At 50.6% G+C, this 19,296-nt stretch overlaps 1 protein-coding gene across 1 annotated transcript in view; it reads right to left on the bottom strand.

The window, feature by feature from the left end:
- MAPK8IP3 (mitogen-activated protein kinase 8 interacting protein 3) overlaps positions 1 to 19,296 on the bottom strand; it is a 47,235-nt gene that overhangs the window by 23,248 nt on the left and 4,691 nt on the right. The window contains exons 2-4 of the mRNA XM_060031471.1: positions 7,901 to 8,021; positions 5,677 to 5,747; positions 5,315 to 5,406 (exon numbers count right to left, since the gene is read on the bottom strand). Coding sequence (XP_059887454.1) covers positions 5,315 to 5,406; positions 5,677 to 5,747; positions 7,901 to 8,021 — 284 coding nt within the window. The remainder of the gene's footprint in view (positions 1 to 5,314; positions 5,407 to 5,676; positions 5,748 to 7,900; positions 8,022 to 19,296) is intronic.

Raw genomic sequence — 19,296 nt, 5'->3', positions numbered from 1 at the left:
TTTATTTCCATTGTAAACAGACACCTGCACAGCAGTGCCTGTGATAGGCCCTTTGGCATCACAGGCAGCATTGCCTGGTTCCTCCTTGGCCCTACTTCTGCCTCCTGGAGCCAGCCAGGAGGAGTCAACCCTTTCTCCCCTGTTCTTTGTTCCTCGCCCTCCCCCAACACCCCATCACTGTTTTCAGGAGACCCGGGTACGGAGTTTCTCATGGGGCGCTTTTCTCTTGCCCCGAGCAGTTCCCCCCGTCACGGAGCACTGACACCACAGAGGCACCTTATAAAGCTATGCTAGCCAACTGAGAATGTCCAGTGGGCTGGACTGATGCTCAAAGCCGCCTGCTGTGGGCTCAGTCCCTGGGATATGCCTCGCGGGCTGTTAGCGGCGAGGGAATGGAGCCCAGGCCCAGGGCAGACACATGGCGCCCCAGAGCCTGTCGGTGGCTGCATGGAGTCCATGCTGCTCAGAGCTGTTCAGGCCAAGCATCCGAATCTCTGACACACAGGGGCTGAGGTGGGAGGGGTGACAAGGCTTCCTCAGGGGTCCCACGGAGCCGGGTCCAGAGGCTGGGCTGTCCTGGAGGGAGGATGGTGGCTTCCTCACAGTGCCTGGAGGATGCAGGTGATGGACAGGGGAGCGGAGCGGCCGCCATGACCAGAACTTCCTATGGCTGGCGGGCAGCTGCCTGAGGCACGACTCTGGGAAGAATGTCTCTCTGGGGGTGCCCCAACGGCTCCAGGGCGGCGGGGCTGGGGCGCAGCAGGAGGAGAACTCCGAATCTGGAAGCCCCTCCGAGCTGCTTGAGCTGTTGGGTCTGTTCTGTTCAGGAAGACACTGCCTCCCGCAGAGCAGGGTCCCCAGACCTGTTGGGACCTGGCTGTGCCTCTGGGGGCTAAGCTGTGGGAGGGACAGGGCCAGAGGAGGCCTGCAGGGCTGGACAGGGGCCTCGGCCGCTCAGGAAGGCGGTTTCCTGCTGACGACCTCAAGTGCCTCATGCAGCCGTTGTCCCCCATGACAGACGACACTTTCTTGGTTAAGAGCTCAGACGTCAAATTAGAAAGCTCTGGGTCTGCAGATTCATCCCAAGCTCAGCAGCCCATGGCTCAGTCCTCGCCAGGCTGTTCTCTGACCACAGCCCCCAGGCCCTCGGCGTCCGGGAAGGCAGCCACTGCTCCATGGGCTGCTCCTTCAGGGCTCCCAGCCCCTCATCCACCACTGCTCCTCCACTGGGCTCCCAGTGCCCATATGGGGGTGCCTCTCCTGGGGCCCAGCTCTGACCTCGGTGGGGGACGCACATAAGGGGTTCCTCGGCCCAGGCTGTCACCAGATACCACAGGGTAACATGACGGCAGGGCAGGGTGGGGCCACCTGCCCCCCAGGATGAGAGCCCGTATCCATCGCCCGCCTCCACGACTCTATGCGTCAACAGACAGCCAGGCCGCACTCCCCGATGGAAATCCTCACGAGGATCGAGTCCTGCGTCCTCTCCGCTGCTCCCCGCAACCGCAAGCCTCAAGAGCATTCGCTGGGTGCTGCTGACTGCCGGCCAGAGCCCATCCAAGGCTCACCCACCGTGTCCTCTTGTTATAGCCCTGCAGCTCCCCCGGGAGATGCCAATGCTCGTCCACTTCAGAGGCTATAGCCCGAGGGCGTCACGCTGCTCGCAGAGGTCACGCCACTGGCTCTGGGTCCTAAGTGACTGAGCTGGGCTGCCTAACACCAGGCGCAGGGTCTCCACCCCTGCCCGCCACCTCCTGGGGGTGCAGACATGCGGCCCTGACCCGCAGGCCGGGTGGACGTTTGCTAGTGGGGCCTGCACTGCTACCTGCTTCAGGGCTGCCTTGGGGCCTGGGACCCGCCTGCCTCTCCTTGGCAGCAGGCCCTGTCAACGCCAAGTCCAGAGCCTCCAATCTGTATGATTCCGGCAGCCATCCGAGCTCCCCCAACCCGAGGCCCAGGGACAGCTGCAGCCTTTACCTTCTCCTCCACGACTGGCGAGGACTGCAGGGCAGTGACAGACGAAGGCCAGCACACGGCGGGGACAGCACAGAGGGCAAGACAAGAAGGCAACATTAGAGAGGGAAGGTTGGGGGCTCTGGGGGCATGTGTGCGCACATGGAGAGGGAGGCCCCCATGGAGACAGACAAATGTGGAACACGCAGATCCTATGCAGGATGGACACAGGGCACACAGACACACACCCCCTTGGCTTGGACGGCAGGGTGCGCCCACTCAGCCCTGGGCAGTGGGTGAGCGTCCTCCCCACGATGCTCCTGGCACACGCAAGCACTCGAGTGTGCAGTGACAGGGCACACGATTGCATACGCCATGTTCACGGGCCCACGCACGCTCACCACCGGTTTTGTTTTGTTTTAATTGATTTATTTTATTTATTTATTTTTGGCTGTGTTGGGTCTTTGTTGCTGTGTGTGGGCTTTCTCTAGCTGCGGTGAGCGAGCGCTACTCTTTGCTGCGGTACACAGGCCTCTCATTGTGGTGGTTTCTCTTGTTGTGGAGCATGGGCTCTAGGTGCGCAGGCTTCAGTAGTTGTGGCACGCAGGCTCAGAAGTTGTGAATCACGGGCTCTAGAGTACAGGCTCAGTAGTTGTGGTGCACGGGCTTAGTTGCTCCTCCACAGCATGTGGGATCTTCCCAGACCAGGGCTCGAAACCGTGTCCCCTGCATTGGCAGGCGGATTCTTAACCACTGCGCCACGATGGAAGCCCTCACCACCGGTTTTATTCTAAAGACACACAGATTCACAAAACCAAGCCAGGACTGAAGGAAAACTGTGCCTGTCTGGGCTCAGCAGTGGCCAGCAGCTCCCCGGCACTAAGGACGAGCCTCCTCGGGGAGCCGGAGAGTCTAAGCTAAGATGGGCAGACACACATCTGTCCCCAAAGGATACAGAGTTGTGGCTAGAGGGGTACACCCCAGAGAAGAGCAGGCCAGGAGGGCAGAACAGGGCTTTCCCCTTCATCTGCTGCAGTAGCACAGGCCACAGTGGGATGTCTGCACTCTCTGAGCCCTACAGAGGCCAACGCCCAGCGCAGTGAGAGAAGGCCTGTGCTTCCTCTCCTTCCACCAGCGTGCCCGCTGGACATGGGAGGCATGGCTGCCATCCACATCCATTCGTCGGAAAGTGGGCCCAGGACCGTCAGAGACGTACAGTGGGCCCTGGGAACATCTCCATCACAGCCCAGTGTCCAGGCTGGCGGGGCAAGGGCGGCTACAGGGCCAGCAGAAGCCCAGAGTCTCATACACTGTGGCAGCAAGCATGGGGCAAGCGATTTCGTGTGCCACAGTGAGGTTAAATGTCTCTAGCCAGCTGACAGAGCAATGGAGGCAGCCCAAACGCAGCCCTGCCTCTCTGCTTCCCAAACAAGCTCTGCTCCGGCCACCGCCCCGCAACACACACACACACAGGAAGGCGCCTCTTCACTGCCAAGGCACAGGAGGGTCGCAGCTGACAGCCCCAGGCTCCTCCTTCCTGCTGGCAGGCATCTCTACCCCCGTGGGGCTCAGGAAGGTGTCTTAGCAGAGAGTGTCCAGGGCCTGGAGAGGATGGACACACAGCCAAGTGCACCCTGGCCTTGGTGACACCCTGAGGAGGATCAGATGGGGACACAAGGCTGGGCAGGAATCTGGGCCTGAGCCCAAACTCTAGGTAATGCCCGAACAGCCAGCCTCTGCAGCCCCAAAACAACACGAGGAGCTCCCGATTCCAGGTTGGCTTTGGTGCAGTTCCTTGGAAATTCCCTCAGCAACTTCTAAGGACCAGGAGTGAGGCTTTCACAGTGTGTTGGGAAACGGTGGCTTGGAGATGGGTATTTCCTACCTTCAGATAAAACTAACCCAGAAACAATATCTGCAAAGGGTTTTGTAGTTTAACACACTCTTTGATACACAATCTCTCACTTAATTCTCACAGAGCCAGGGGGGTCAGCTAATGACCCCCTGATACCCTTTCCTGGGGCACACACATTTACAGAAAGAAAGCATCCACAACAGCTGTATCCCCTACTCCCCACGAGAAGCGGCGAGACTGTCTAAAAACATGTCAGTGGTCCCCTGGATGACTGCTCTTCCTAGGCCCTGCTAGGCCTCCGCTGACATATTACACTTTCCGTTTTCAAACTGGAAGACTCAACAGCTTCACCCACCATGGCCCAGTGAGTAGCTGACGATGCCCAGAATGGAAGGGCCTGAATCTCCTTGTTTGCAGACATCACCCATCAAGCAGACAGGTGCAGAGAAAATAGAGCTTTTTCGTGACCAGACCTGGGGCTTCCGGTGTTCGCTGCAGGAACAAGGGGCCACAGCTGCAGAGGCACGAACGGCGAGCTCCATCCATTGGGCCTGGGGTTCCAGCCTCAGGCACCTCCTCCCTCCTCCAGCCTGATGGAGCCATGGCCTCCCATGGTAACACCCTGGAGAAGATCTCTGACAATCTGCTCCTGGGGTACTGAGGTGTGGTTTTATCCTGAATGAAGATGAAGCAGGAACCTGGCCTCTGCAGGCTTCTCTCTGCTCCCCGAATAAAACCAGCATGGCGGGGTGTGACTGTGTCTGCTGGTCACCGAGGTGTGCAGGCCTCCCCTACCACCTAGAGTCGATTCTCGCAATTCGAGCTGGTTGTATTCTACAAAGTCACCGCAAACACGTTTGCTTGTAGAAGAAACATGTACATAGGTAGGTACACATCTCACACAGATTAGAATCTCCATTCCTCACTCATCCTGGTACACTGTTTCCTTTATTTTACAAAACAGAAAACGAGGTGCTAGAAGTATTTAACATGTCTTAGAGGACAGGGGCCAGAGCTGGGCTCCATCCAGTCCCCACTGACTGGCCCCTGGACCCCAGCGTCTTGCAGGACACTGCACCACCCGCTGCCCCCATCCCTGGGCATCTCTGCAGGAGGTGGAGCGTCGCCTGGCACCAACTCAGCTGGCACCCTGTGCTCTGGGTGACTCAAATTTTTCACTGCTCTGCGCACATCTGCAGATGACTGTGAAAGTGCCATGAGTGGTGATTTTGAGGCTACAAATAAATTTTACAGAGTAGGCGAATTCAGAAACAGAATTTGCAGGTATTAGGACGGACTACATGGTTTTCCCTGGGTCTCTGTGACGGCCTGCGGGCCCGCAGCAGGCCCACCCCAGCCCCTCACCTGCTTGGTGCCGTCCTCTGCACACACCCCGGCTCAAGCCACACACTCCGACCGGACACCCCTCTCCCTGAGTCGGGGGTGGGGGCCACGGCTCCTCTTGGGGGAGCGCACCAAGCTCTGGCACCCGGCTTCCCGCCCTACCTCCTCCCCGGCAGGGTGCTCTCGGTCTGGCTGTTCCCCCCGACCTGCTGCATCTTGGACCTCTCGATGTGCTCCACGTAGGTCTGGATCATCTGTGAAGAGGACACATCCGAGTGAGTGCTCCCTGCCCACGAGGTCCACCCGCCCACCCCCTCTAGCCTGTGCCACTTTCACCCCCACTGGGCTCGGACAGAGAAGAAGGCAGAGTTCAGGGAAGGGAGTCTGGCCACATGAGGCCCAGGGCTTTCAGGTTCAGCAGGTGAACCCCAGGGAATGAAAAGGCAGTCAAGGGCGGCAGCCAACCCCACGTGTGGGGCTTTACCACTTCCTTGTGGCCCTGGCCCCGTGGCGGGGATACCCACCTCTGTGTGCCGCTGGTGCAGGGCATTGTACTCCTTCTTCATCTCCGACTCCCGCTCCTCCAACCGGGAAACTAGAAAACACAACCAATGTTTGTCAACTGCACAACCCGCTTCTCCAGGGCACGTACTTCTCTGGACTTGACTGCTGGGGGACAGAGTATTCCAGACAAACCCTGCCTGGACCCTGAGCTCAGAGGTGGCCTCATCAGCGCAAAACACCCTGGGGACCCTAGCAGGCGGTTCTGATGGGCCCAGGTCTGGGTGCATCACCGTGTGTGCAGTTATCTGAGGCTATTCAATCCTGCTACAGAGAGGCAGAGCTGGGTGAAACTCACACAAGCCTTGCTCTCTACGTCTAAGTCACGTTGTGTCACATGTAGACAAGGAACGAGCAGGTGGCTTGTGGACAGAGGCAGAATTCGGAAGTAAGCAGCCTCTGAGACACACTAAAGAGAAGAATATCTGAACACAGGATGGAACACACAGGTGTCCCTCACACGGACCAGGGGCTGGAAAGACCAAGTCACGATCGTGCCACCTCTGGGCTGGCAGCTGTGTCACCCCTGTGACACCCAGGATGGTCCCCACCACGTGTGCTCTGACCAAGAGGCACAGGGAAGCACCTGAGTGCCACGGGCTAACTGGACAGCCAAGCCACGGAGCCAGCATGCCGCGGGCCTCAGACACCTTGCGTCTGTGGCCCTTTGTTCCAACGTCAGTTCTGTTGAACTCTGTACAGAGCGAGACAGGACACACAGCAGCCTTGTTCTCCCCTCTCCTCAGTCCTTGCCCCTGATGCTGACCAAATGGAAAACTTCAGACTGTACCTTGGAGTTTACATGTTTTCCTTCTAAGAAAAGATGAAAAGGTTTCACATGAAAATTATTCTAAGCAAAGGGAATATTAAGGATTCTGTGTAGTTATAGAAAGGGTGGATCTATGCAAAACTAAAATGGGCCTTTCGGTTTGCCTCTGCTCCACAAAGACTAGCATGTTTGTGTGTGTTTGTGTTGCCACTAGCTGTGCTCACCTACAACACTCGGGGGGTATTGGCTTTAGCAAAATGGGTTTCCAGTTTTGGTTTGGGATACGGATAGACCCAACCATCAAACCATTTTTTTTTAAATTAATTAATTAAATTTTATTTTTGGCTGTGTTGGGTCTTCATTGCTGCAAGCAGGCTTTCTCTAGTTGCAGCAAGTGGGGGCTACTCTTCGTTGCGGTGCGCAGGCTTCTCATTGTGGTGGCTTCTCTTGTTGGGAGCATGGGCTCTAGGTGAGCGGGCTTCAGTAGTTGTGGCACGCAGGCTCAGTAATTGTGGCTTGTGGGCTCTAGAGCACAGGCTCAGTAGTTGTGGTGCACGGGCTTAGCTGCTCTGTGGCATGTGGGATCTCCCCAGACCAGGGCTCGAACCCATCACCTGAATTGGCAGGCGGATTCGTAACCACTGCACCACCAGGGAAGTCCCTCTTTCTTTTTTTTTTTTTTTGATATGATCTTAACTTTCCAGAGGAACGAAGGCACCTGTTATCCAAGGTAATGAGGTAAAGCAGCAAACTAGGTCTCAACCATCAAAACCACTAATTACAGAAAACTGAAATTACAGGGTCGTTATAACTTTGAGAATATAGTTTAAACAAAGACTTCTAAAGGTAAAATAATAGTTCTTATTTTAAAAAAACCAAAAAACAAAAACAAAACAACACAAAACCCTTTCCTCGTCTCTCCTTGTAAAGGAACAGGGTGTTCCCATAGGCACCCTGGTCGGCCATGAGTGCCCCCTAGGAACTGTCATTACAGGGGCACCATTGTTGGGCCCAACTTTCAGGTCACAAAAGAGCACCCGCTCCTCAAGCAGCTCACAGACAGGAGCCCCAGACAGCAGCCAGGAGCTCTGTCCTAAAGGGCCACACAAAGTTCACAGATCTGTGAATTTTGGGTCAGACTGCAACACTAAGCAAAAGTGCTCTGTCATCAGAGGGGCCTTATTTATAAATTTTATTTATTTCCACAAAGGATTTGAGGCCATTTACAGAAATACAGAGCAGTGTAAAGATAGAAAACAAATTATTGAGGGAATCACAATGAAAGTAAGATAAGGCTCTCCTTGGGTTTTCTCACTCTCTTTTTATCAAAGGCTCTCAACATCCCTCCCAGCTGGGTTGGTCTGAGAACAACAAATGCATTCAAAATGCAATTTCATCTCTCCGGGCTAGCGACTTACTCTGATCTGCGTAGTTTTTGGCCTTCAGTTCCAGCTGGCGGGTCTGAAAGTCGTAGTGTTCCACCTGGGTTTGTAGCTCTTTCTTCTCTTGTTCCAAGGCATCTTCAAACTCAATAAATTTCTATACGTGCAAGGAAGAAAAACAGCAGGCGTCATGAATGTGGGACGGTCAGATGACAGCAGCCCCTCAGAAGGGCTCACGCTCAGGCCCAGAATGTGGTTTCTGCACCCCAGAGCCGGCTTCCCTTCCCGTCCACCACCCGCCACAGCCCTGTGGAGAGCTTCCCAACAGTAGATACCACAGCTTTCTAAGCAGCTATCCGCCAGTCACCCGGGGCCCTGAAGTTGGAAAAGCCTACACACGCTGGCTTTAATCTTGAAATTCTTAATAGTTTTTGAACAAGGGGCCCCCATTTCCAGTTTTGCACTGAGCCCCACAAATTATGTAGCTGGTCCTTAGGCAATGGAGTAATATTATTCCTCTCAACACTGCACATCTAAAAGAGGCCAGGTGTGGACTTCCCTGGTGGCGCAGTGGTTAAGAATCTGCCTGCCAATGCAGGGGATATGGGTTTGATCCCTGGTCTGGGAAGATCCCACATGCCGCAGAGCAACTAAGCCTGTGCACCACAACTACTGAGCCTGCGCTCTAGAGCCCGCGTGCCACAAGTACTGAAGCCCGCACGCCTAGAGCCCGTGCTCCACAACAAGAGAAGCCACCGCAACGAGAAGCCCATGCACCACAACAAAGAGTAGCCCCCACTCGCTGCAACTAGAGAAAGCCCGCGCGCAACAACAAAGACCCAATGCAGCCAAAAATAAATTAAAAAAAAAAAAGTCTCTAATTTTCAAAAATAAAAATAAAGAGGCCAGGTGTACTTTCCTCTTAACCTGTATCTCAGTCACTGCTTAGTTCAGGAAGCCATCCTTCGTGGAGTAACCGGCAATGCATAGTACTGTTCCGATTCTTTTAAAAACAAGATGGGGGGTTGTTGGCCTAGATTTGGAATCTGCACTTTATATGGTAAGTTTCTGAGCAAAATTACTATCGAATCAAGTGAAAAGAAAGCACTTTGTAAAATAAAAGAAAATCCTAAATGTTCTTAGGAGGAGACCTAGGTTAACACTGACAGCCCAGGGTAAAGGCAGGGTCTGGGGGGATGGGCACTGGGCAGCAAACCGCCCCCCCACCCCTTGGCTAGGTGATGGCCTGAAGGCCACAGCCCTGCAACAGCCCTGATGGGAACTGTTAACACCTTGATTTTACAGCGTACAAAATGGAAATATTAGAAATTTCATTTGTAGGAAGCATAAATGTCAGCTGGGTTCTTAAGACACTAACAGTGTCGCAGAAGATGGGAATATAAAACGGGCTGTTGGTTCCAGGTTTTGGGTGTCTGGGAGAGGCAATGAGTTCATGGTGGCCATAGCTGTATTTCCCGTAAAAACTGCACCCAGTCCCCCACCCCAACTCTGGGCCCCAGAGATGCTTCTTCCTACAGCGGCTTCTCAGAGGTCTTTGTGCTGAAAAGCACTGGGGCTCCTGCCCAAAGGATGACTCACCCAGTGCAGTGACAGAGGGCAAAAACAACCGGGGCGGGGGCGGGGGCGGGGGCGGGGGCGGGGGCGGGTGGGGGTGCATCAGAAAGAAAATCTGTATTGATGACATCACTCACAACTTAACTAAAATGAAGAACACCCGCCCCATTGCCAGGAAAATGCACACAAATGGTGCAGCGGCACAAAAATTTAAAGTAAGCGGTTTTGAATGACTGTGGCCATGACCAGCATATGAAGAATAAACAAATGCTATTAATTGGCTGGTAAAGAAATTATTTAACTTGGGTAATTTTAATTCCTATTACTTAAAAAAAATTAAAAGAATGATATAAACATATTCTTTTGTAGAAAAATCAGAAGAGAGTGTTAAGTGAAAATAATACTTTTAAAAAACCGTAATTCTGCCATGCTATCAATGGTTAAGAAACAACAACAACAACAAAACCATAATTCTACCAACCAGAGAGGGTCAGTTAAAATTGGGTGACATTCTTCCAGACATGTGTGTAAGTGTGTGGAGCGGATGTGCCATCATTTTGTACACGGTATCGTTACCTGACTTATTCACTCGTTTACACTGGAAATGTCTCTCCACACTGAGAACTGTGCTCTGCCACTCCTACTTCTAACAGTTGTGTGTTCCCCTGTCGGTGTGTGTCTGCAGAGCATAGTTTACTCAACTGATCGCCTCCTGTTGGACTTTCAGGCTGCTTTAAAACGTCCGTTATTATTGTTACTACTTGTGTATCTGCCCAGTGGCATCCTGCTCCCCAGGCCAGACAGGCACCCCAGCCCACACCCCCCAGGTCGGGTGGCGCCCTTCCCGGAGCCCCCATGGCCTCTGTGCTGCCAACCCGACAGGTGGGAAAACGGCAGAGCATAACTGTCTTAATTTTCAGCTCCTGGATTACTAGTGAGACTGAATAAATTCATTAGTCATATACACTACATCTAACAGCTCATTATGTCCTTTGTCCGATTTTCTACTACAGGTTATTTTTCTTAACAATTTGTAAGGACTTATTAGACCCATTCAAGAATTTGTCTTCTACGCTGCAAGTACTTTTCCCAGGATGTAGTCTGTGTGTGTACAGTAGTTTACTTACTTCTACACCATTTACTTAATAATTTACCCTTTCTTCATTGCTCTGAATGCTACCTTTATGATATGGTACCTTCTAAGACATATTTCGGTCTATTTCTGAGCCAGTAACCAAAGGTTTTTTTAATCACTTTCTAAAAAAAATTTAATTATTTATTTATTTTTGGCTGTGTTGGGTCTTCGTTTCTGTTCGAGGGCTTTCTCCAGTTGTGGCGAGCGGGGCCCACTCTTCATCGCGGTGTGCAGGCCTCTCACTGTCGTAGCCTCTCTTGTTGCAGAGCACAGGCTCCAGACGCGCAGGCTCAGTAGCTGTGGCTCACGGGCCTAATTGCTCCGCAGCATGTGGGATCTTCCCAGACCAGGGCTCGAACCCGTGTCCCCTGCATTGGCAGGCAGATTCTCAACCACTGCGCCACCAGGGAAGTCCCCAAAGGTTTTTTTAAACTTGTAGTGTAATAGCATCTTTTAATAGCTGATATACATTTACCCTCTTAACTCTTCCTTTTCAGTATTTTCTTGGTTACTCCCACTTGTGAATTGTTCTAGATTAAGTTGAGAATCATCCTGAATCACTTATATATTTATTTTTTGAATCAACATTTTGCCTGTCAGAAAGCATCAGTTCTCTGGTCCTCAGGAAGGGTCCCTGTTTTTCATGACAAAATGCTCAGGGCTGGACTTGGGCTGAATGGAAAGCTCGTCTTGAGCCAGTGAAGAGCTGAATGATGGGGCGACTGGGGCTGGAGGATGGAAAATGCTCCCTTTCTGTAAACTGAGCCCTGTCCTACCTCCAAGCTGGAGCACCAAAGTTTTACACAAAGAAAAGCGTTCTGTGGTGCTAACACCATTTCTCTAGAATTCCCATCGGTATTTCATCATATTACCTGCATTTCATAGCTGAGAGCCAGCTAAAAAGATTTCTAGATGAAAGATGACTGGCTGCCCCACGCAGCATGTGGGATCTTAGTTCCCTGACCAGGGATCAAACCCATGGGCCCTACAGTGGAAGCGTGGAGTCTTAACCACTGGACCGCCAGGGAATTCCTCCAGATTCTTAAGAAGGTCAGACAGATGTTCCTAAATCTATCCTGATAGGTGACCGTTAAAATCCAATGTAGATGACAGTCCCAAAAAGCTTTGTCATGCCATAAAACAACCGATATGCTTTGAGATCCCCGACGAAGTTGGCCCCAAACCAGGTGACATGCAGAAATCCTCTGATGTTATGATATTGTAAGGCCTTTCAGCCCTAGGAAATACTGAGACATTAACTGAGAGAGAAAACATCTAGGTAAGCTGTGTACATGTATGTCCTCAAGGCCAAAGGCAGAGGGCACCCCAAGTGGCAGGGAGACATGAACGCACAGGACAGTTGTGGTTCCCAGGCCACAAGGAATCCTGGAGCCAAGGGACAGTCCTGTGATGGGAATGGTCAGTCATCAGTAACCACCTGCAGACAAGGGGTGTGAGTGATCACGATCACAATCACGTGGCAGCAACTCCCCAGATGAACAAAAAGCCCCAAGGAACCCACAAGGGACCACCAGCATACTAAAGGGCCAGCCCTCAGCTTCCCTGCTGGGCTGGATCACACACTGGGACACCGGGACACTGCAGGCTCTGCAGGTTGGCGACCACCGCACTTGGCATTTGGGGAAGAACAGCTCTTCCCCGCTACCTTGAGGGACAGCATCGAACCAGACAGAGCTGACTAGGGGGCATCTCAGGGGCTCCAAGTCCACGAAAACATCACAAACACAATATGCTATTCTACAGCTTAAAAGGCATCCTCTTTCTTCCCCTCCTGAAAAAACTCTTTCAACGTTATTACAGTAATTTTAGTTAACAGAAATGCAAGCTAACTGTTTAACTGAAATGGAAGATGCAATGCCACCTTCATCAAATATTATGAGGGATAAATAACGTGAAGGACCAGTGCCTGGCCAAGACTAAACAGATATTTAATCATTGCTCTTTTTTTTTTTTTTTAATCATTGCTTTTTATGAGGAAATGCTTGGGGCTAGACTTGGGATGAAGTAAGAATCACCTGGACAAGTAAGGAGTAGTTGATGGAATAAAGCAGGGGCTTTGTGGTTGGTGGTTAAATGAATAAGTGAGGAAAATACAAGTTCTCCTCCAAAACGAGGGGGGCAGCTGTGGCGGGGGAGGTGTCAGGAGGGAACTCTAGTAACTGGGTTAGAGTCACAAAACAATAGATGTTTTCAAGGAAGCAGAAAATATTTTTATTTACAGATCATTTACTTTAGATTTAAGAGAATCAAGAATTTTCAGTGGTGGGGGACAGGGTAAGTTATCTCTATAAGGAAGTCGTCCAAAAGAAAGCTAAACGTTTTTCAACTTCTATTGAATTTGTCCAATTCAATTTATCCAGTATGAATGGAAATGAGAAGAATAAAATTTTTAACAGCATTTGGGTTGAGTGGGTCTGCCTGTTGCTGGACTGTGAAACAGAAGGAATCTACCGTCCGAGACATGCCAAAGTGAAAAACTCGTACACAAGCCAATTACATGCACTACAGATTTGAGTTTGTCTGGAATTGTCATCTGTCTAACCGAGTCTAGTCAAAATGCCACTTAGCACCTGATAACACACAGAGGTTTAAGGCCACCTCACAACAAATCTTTTGAGCCTCCCGAAGAGCAATGAGGAGCAACTAACAATAGAGGAAAAGGTACCAGGTGTCTTAACATGAACACTGAGCTAGGAAATACCTGATTCTTACTGCTAAATACCAATCTACTACATGATTCCCCTTTTTTTTTGTTGTTTTTGCAGTACGCGGGCCTCTCACTGTTGTGGCCTCTCCCGTTGCGGAGCACAGGCTCCGGACGCACAGGCTCAGCGGCCATGGCTCACGGGCCTAGCCGGTCCGCGGCATGTGGGATCCTCCCGGACCAGGGCACGAACCCGTGTCCCCTGCATCAGCAGGTGGACTCTCAACCACTGTGCCACCAAGGAAGCCCCCATGATTCCCTTTTTAGATTTTGTTTTTAAGATATACTTCTACCCCTCCCTCTTACTAACAAATTGCTCTGTTTTAAAATTAAATTCAACTGGTTTTCAGAATTTGCTTTTTGGTGAATTTCAAGGTACATACTGAAGTAACCTGAGAGTGTGGGAACTTCCAAAACTCCAGGAACCAGAGGAAGCTTTTCTCAATATCCCATGGAATGAGATCATTCTATCTAACTCATGCATAAAACCAAACTTAAGAAATAAAACTGATTTTTTCAGGACTTCCCTGGTGGCACAGTGGTTAGGAATCCGCCTGCCAATGCAGGGGACACAGGTTTGAGCCCTGGTCCAGGAAGATCCCACATGCCGCAGAGCATCTAAGCCCGCGCACCACACTACTGAGCCTGTGCTCTAGAGCCTGCGAGCCACAACTACTGAGCCCGTGTGCCTACAGCCCATGCTCTGCAACAAGAGAAGCCACTGCAATAAGTCCGTGCACTGCAATGAAGAGTAGCCCCTGCTCGCTGCAACTAGAAAAAGCCTGCGCGCAGCAACGAATACCCAACGCAGCCAAAAATAAATAAATTTATTTTTTAAAAAAGAAATAAACTGACTTTTCATGTCAAATATAAAATTAAGACAACAGAAGCCAGCATTCCTAATCCCAGAATGCAAGAGAGATTACTAGGTAAACACTCTTTTATAACATAATCATTAGAATTCTGGTAACTTTCATAATTGAAGGCTATTTTAATTAAAGGCAAAGTAAATTAAGACATTAAATCCAATCCTTTCCTCTTATATGTCCTTTAGGCCAGGGTCACACATAGGAAATAATTCAATTCTGGTTGAATTGTTAGAAATAAAACAGGAATCAAAGATTTTGTTCTTTTGCATGTAATTCCTTCCTGGCGGTGAGGGGGTAGAGTGAATGTCCAAAAGAAAAACGCTCTTTTTGGGTCTTTTATCTTAGGCAGAGTGGTGCACTGGGGTGCTGGGCACAGGCTGTTCCCAGGGGAGATGCCCTTTATGGATGGGTAATTCCCTGCTCCTGTCGGTCACTCCCATCATGATCAAATATTTACTGGGTGCTCACAGGGGTGCTGAACTCATGAGACCTCAAACCTCAGAGGTTTTTTTTCCCAGCTTTTTCCCATATTCCATGACTGTTACCATTTACATCTAAAATGCAGTGTGGGCAGGTGGACAGAGAGGGAGGGAAGGGCATTTCTGCATTCAAGTTTTAGACATACGTCTGAGATCAGGCCACTATGCAGGAACCCAAGAACAAGGTTGGATTCATTTTTTAAAAAGCATAGATTCCTCATTTCGGTTAAAGGAACCACTGGTTCAGCATCTGCCTGAGATGAATCCCAACAAATGGCATTGGTTTAACTCACACTGATTTTCAAGAATTGGTAAGATAGGGACTTCCCTGGTGGCTCAATGGTTAAGACTCCATGCTCCGAATGCAGGGGGGCCGGGTTTGATCCCTGGTCAGGGAACCAGATCCCACACGCAGGCCACAACTAAGAGTTCGCATGCCACAACAAAGGAGCCTGTGAGCTGCAACTAAGGAGTCCACCTGCCACAACTAAGACCCAGCGCAACCAAATAAATAAAATAAATATTAAAAAGAAAAAAAAAGAATTGGTAAGATAGGAAAGATGTCTGTAAAAGATACATATTTTAATATATTACATATTTAAGTATTTTATGTTAGATACTAATATATATTTTGTATCTTAAAATATACATTACATTTATTATATTATTTATGATATACGGCATGATTGGTTCTGGAGGGAAATAAGAAAAAGGAAGATACGATGAAAACTATAAATGCCCCGTCCTGGGAGAAATTTCCCTGGGAGAAGTTATTCTTAACTAGACTGCGTTCTTTGAAGCATTCTTTTTTTAAATTAATTAATTTATTTATTTATTTTTGGCTGCATTGGGTCTTCGCTGCTGCACATGGGCTCTCTCTAGTTGTGGTGAGCAGGGGTTACTCTTCATTGCGGTGCGTGGGCATCTCATTGTGGTGGCTTCTCTTATTGTGGGGCACAGGCTCTAGGTGCAAGGGCTTCAGTAGTTGTGGCACGCGAGCTCAGTAGTTGTGGCTTGCGGGCTCTAGAGCGCAGGCTCAGTAACTGTGGCACATGGACTTAGTTGCTCCACAGCATGTGGGATCTTCCTGGACCAGGGTTCAAACCCATATCCCCTGCACTGGCAGGCAGATTCTTAACCACTGCGCCCAGGGAAGTCCATCTCTGAAGCATTCTTAGCAGTTTACACTGATTTCTTCAACTTCCTAATCCACCTGGCTTCTACATCCCTCTCACTCCATTTAACAGGAGAGACCTGAGGACGCCCATGGTCGCCCTTTGGTGGACACAGGGTCTCGCTGTCCAGAAGCGTACACTGAAGACCCGAGGCCACAAGCTTGGGCAGAATCCATGGGATCCCGCCTGGATCTGGGTCCAATTCACTGAGAGAAGGAAGAGGTAAGAGGCCGGCGTGGGAAGGTCAGGGAGCAGGAGCACAAGCTGAAGTTGAGTGGAAGGAAGGGCACCCAGAGAACTTGAACAAAAGGCATCACCTTGAACCCACCACTGCAGATAATCAGAATCCAAATGCCCTGACCCCTGTCTCACAAACCCCGCCAATGGAGCTCCACTCCACTGATCTTGGCATTCCCCAAATCTCTTGCCCATGAGAGGCGTTCAGAAGAAGGTAACTGACTTATGATTCCGCGGGCTCTAAGTGTCTGTGTATATTTCCTTTCCTTGGGTCGAGCCTTTCCCACCCTGGTGACAGGGATGCTTTCTTAGGAAGCGCTAGCCAGCCACCAACTGATTTTAACCGCTTGGTTTCCCTGACCATCTTCCAGCGGGGCTCCCTGTGTGCAGCTGCATGCAGGACAGGCTGCGCCGGAGCCTCCCAAGGTCCCGAGAAACAGGGCGCAGGTGTGGACGGCGAGCTCCTGCTCCACCAGAGGAGATAGATGGACACCCACACAGCAGGCTACACTAGCAATGAACGGATGAATGAAAGAACGGCAACAACCTGGGTAATCTCAAATCATTATGCCGTGTGAGAGGAGCCAGTCAAAAAAAGAGTGTACACTGCAGGATTCAGTTTATATAAGGTTCTAGAAAATGCAAATCAATCTACAGTGACAGAAAGCAGACCGTGGTTACCTAGGGATGGGGGAAGCGGGGAGAGAGTATTGAGGGCCACAAGGAAACTTTGGGGACGATGGAGATCATCATCTTGATTGTGAGGATGTTTTTTCAGGTGTAGACGTGTTAAAACTCACCAAATTGCACACTTCAAATATGTACAGCTTAGTGCACTGACCTCAACAAAGTTGTTACAAAGAAAGAACAGAACAGAACTGAAGCCTATGGTCGAAGATTTCATGGTGCGCCGTAAGCACTAGCTGCTTTCTAGGTGCTGGGATTTCCCTCCAGACCTCTTCTCAGCCTTTCAAGAATTTCATCACCTCTCTGTTGTTTCCTAAACAGCTGCAATGCTTTTTTTCTTTTTCCTCATCTCACAATATTTTCTTCTATTCTCCTGTTTCAAAACCCACTACACTTTGGGGTCTCCCCTCTTTCTAGAACATGTTCACTGAAGAAAAACACCCCACCTTTTAAGCATCTTCCTTTCTTGCCTGACGTTATGTAACAGGTCAAAGAAACATTTACTGCCTGTCCTTACAGAACAGTGATTGAGCTAGACCGTCCACGGCTACACTGCCCAGTACCTTAGCCACAGCCACGTGTGGGTATTTAAACTTAATTTAAAGAATTCCCCGGTGGTGCAGTGGTTGGGAATCTGCCTGCCAATGCAGGGGACACGGGTTCAAGCCCTGGTCTGGGAAGATCCCACACGCCGCGGAGCAACTAAGCCCGTGTACCACAATTACTGAGCCTGCGCTCTAGAGCCCGGGAGCCACAACTACTGAGCCTACGCGCCACAACTACTGAAGCCCGTGTGCCTAGAGCCCATGCTCCACAACAAGAAAAGCCACTGCAATGAGAAGCCCCCGCACCGCAATGAGGAGTAGCCCCAGCTTGCCACAACTAGAGAAAGCCCACGCACAGCAACGATGACCCAACCTAGCCAAAAATAAATAAATAAATAATTTAAAAAAATAAACTTAAATTAATTTAAATGACATAAAAATAAAAACTCATCCTAAACTGCATGAGGCACATGTGAAGTGTCAGTGGCCCTGTGTGGACACACAGCAGAACAGAAATTTCCGTCCTCACACAGAGCTGTGTTGGACAGATGGATGGCTGAAAACCACAGAAAGTTGGTTCCGGCCCTCCAGGAACCAACAGCTCGGTGCAGCACGTGGAAGCAGAGAAAGGTTGCCCTCCTTCCTCACCTGCACACGCACAGGCAGCTGGTATCTCTGTGGGACATGTGTCAGAGAGAAAAGAACCAGCCTTGGGGCTGAAAGAACCAGAAGGACACTGCCCTTGGCTAACCAGGAAAGAGCCCCCACGTGGGGACTCTGGGGTGACAGGGACTCACTTGAGCACCCACATCTGAATGTCACGGTGCTAGACGCAAGGGAGTCAGGTGTACGCAGCAAAAGTACATGCAGAGGGGGCAGAAGGAAGTGGAAGGGCAGGGGACAGGGCACGCGGTGCTGGGGGGGGTGGGTGCTGGGGACCCCGGGAGAAGGCGGTCTCCTCCTGGGAGCGTCCCTTCCTCTGTTCCCATCCATACCCTTCGCTCTCCATCCCACGTTGCCATTTTCTCACCATCTGACAGTGTGGCAGGACCTCCCCATCCGAGCACCTGCATCAGGGCAGCACAGACCCATCCCCGGCAGCAAGCCTGGCCCTCACTATGCTTAGTTGACTGAGTTACCGAACAAGAGAGAGTGGGAGATGGGACCTGCCTGCGGACCAGTTCATGCCACAGAAGGGTTGGGAGGGGGAGAAAGTGGCTGGGGGAGCAGCATGACAGTGGTGACTCGAGCCAGGATGGTAGCAAAGGAGATAAAAAAGAAGCACAAAAAGTACAAAAAAAAAAAAAATCAGGCCAAAAGAATGGCCAGGACTTAGTGAGTCACTGGACATGGGAGGTTGTGAGGATGACCCCTGGGGCCCTGACTTTCAACAGAGCAAAAGCCTGTAACATGAGCCGTCTGGCTGCTGACCACCCTTGGGAAAAGGGACCCTGCCCCCCACACGAGTGTCCCTCCCCAGCTTCCATCCTGCAACTGGTCATGAGGTCACACGAAAGCCAAACTAAGGGACATCCTGCAAGATAACTGGCCTGTGATATCACAACATCAAGGTTGTAAAAAGCACAAAGTGAGAAGCCGATAGGGAACTGAGGACACCATAGGACTTGCAGGAGCCCTCAGGTCTTAGCAGAGCAGGAGGGAGGGAGGGAGATGGAGAGAGAAGAGTAATGTGGAAAAACGTTCACCTTGGGTAATCTGGGTGAGATTGTCCATAAATTATTTCTATATTTTTCTATAAATTATTCCAAAACAGAAACTTTAAAAAAAGACAGATTTAAAATTTAACTTAGAAATTCTAGTTTTGGGAGAACTAACTTGCCCCAGTCCCTGCCCCGCTGCCTAACGGCCACCACAGGGCCTTGAGGGTTCCAAGGGTTCCCGCTGGGTGAGCCTGGCAGGGCGGTGGGGCTTATTCCGCATGTTCTGTTCTCTCTGGCTGGAAAGCGCCTCTCTCTGCTCTCCTGTGCCTATTTGTTTTTTGTTT

The sequence above is a fragment of the Delphinus delphis genome, chromosome 15 (assembly GCF_949987515.2).
Source record: "Delphinus delphis chromosome 15, mDelDel1.2, whole genome shotgun sequence".
NCBI lineage: Eukaryota > Metazoa > Chordata > Mammalia > Artiodactyla > Delphinidae > Delphinus > Delphinus delphis.
This window is presented reverse-complemented; position numbering and strand designations above follow the sequence as displayed.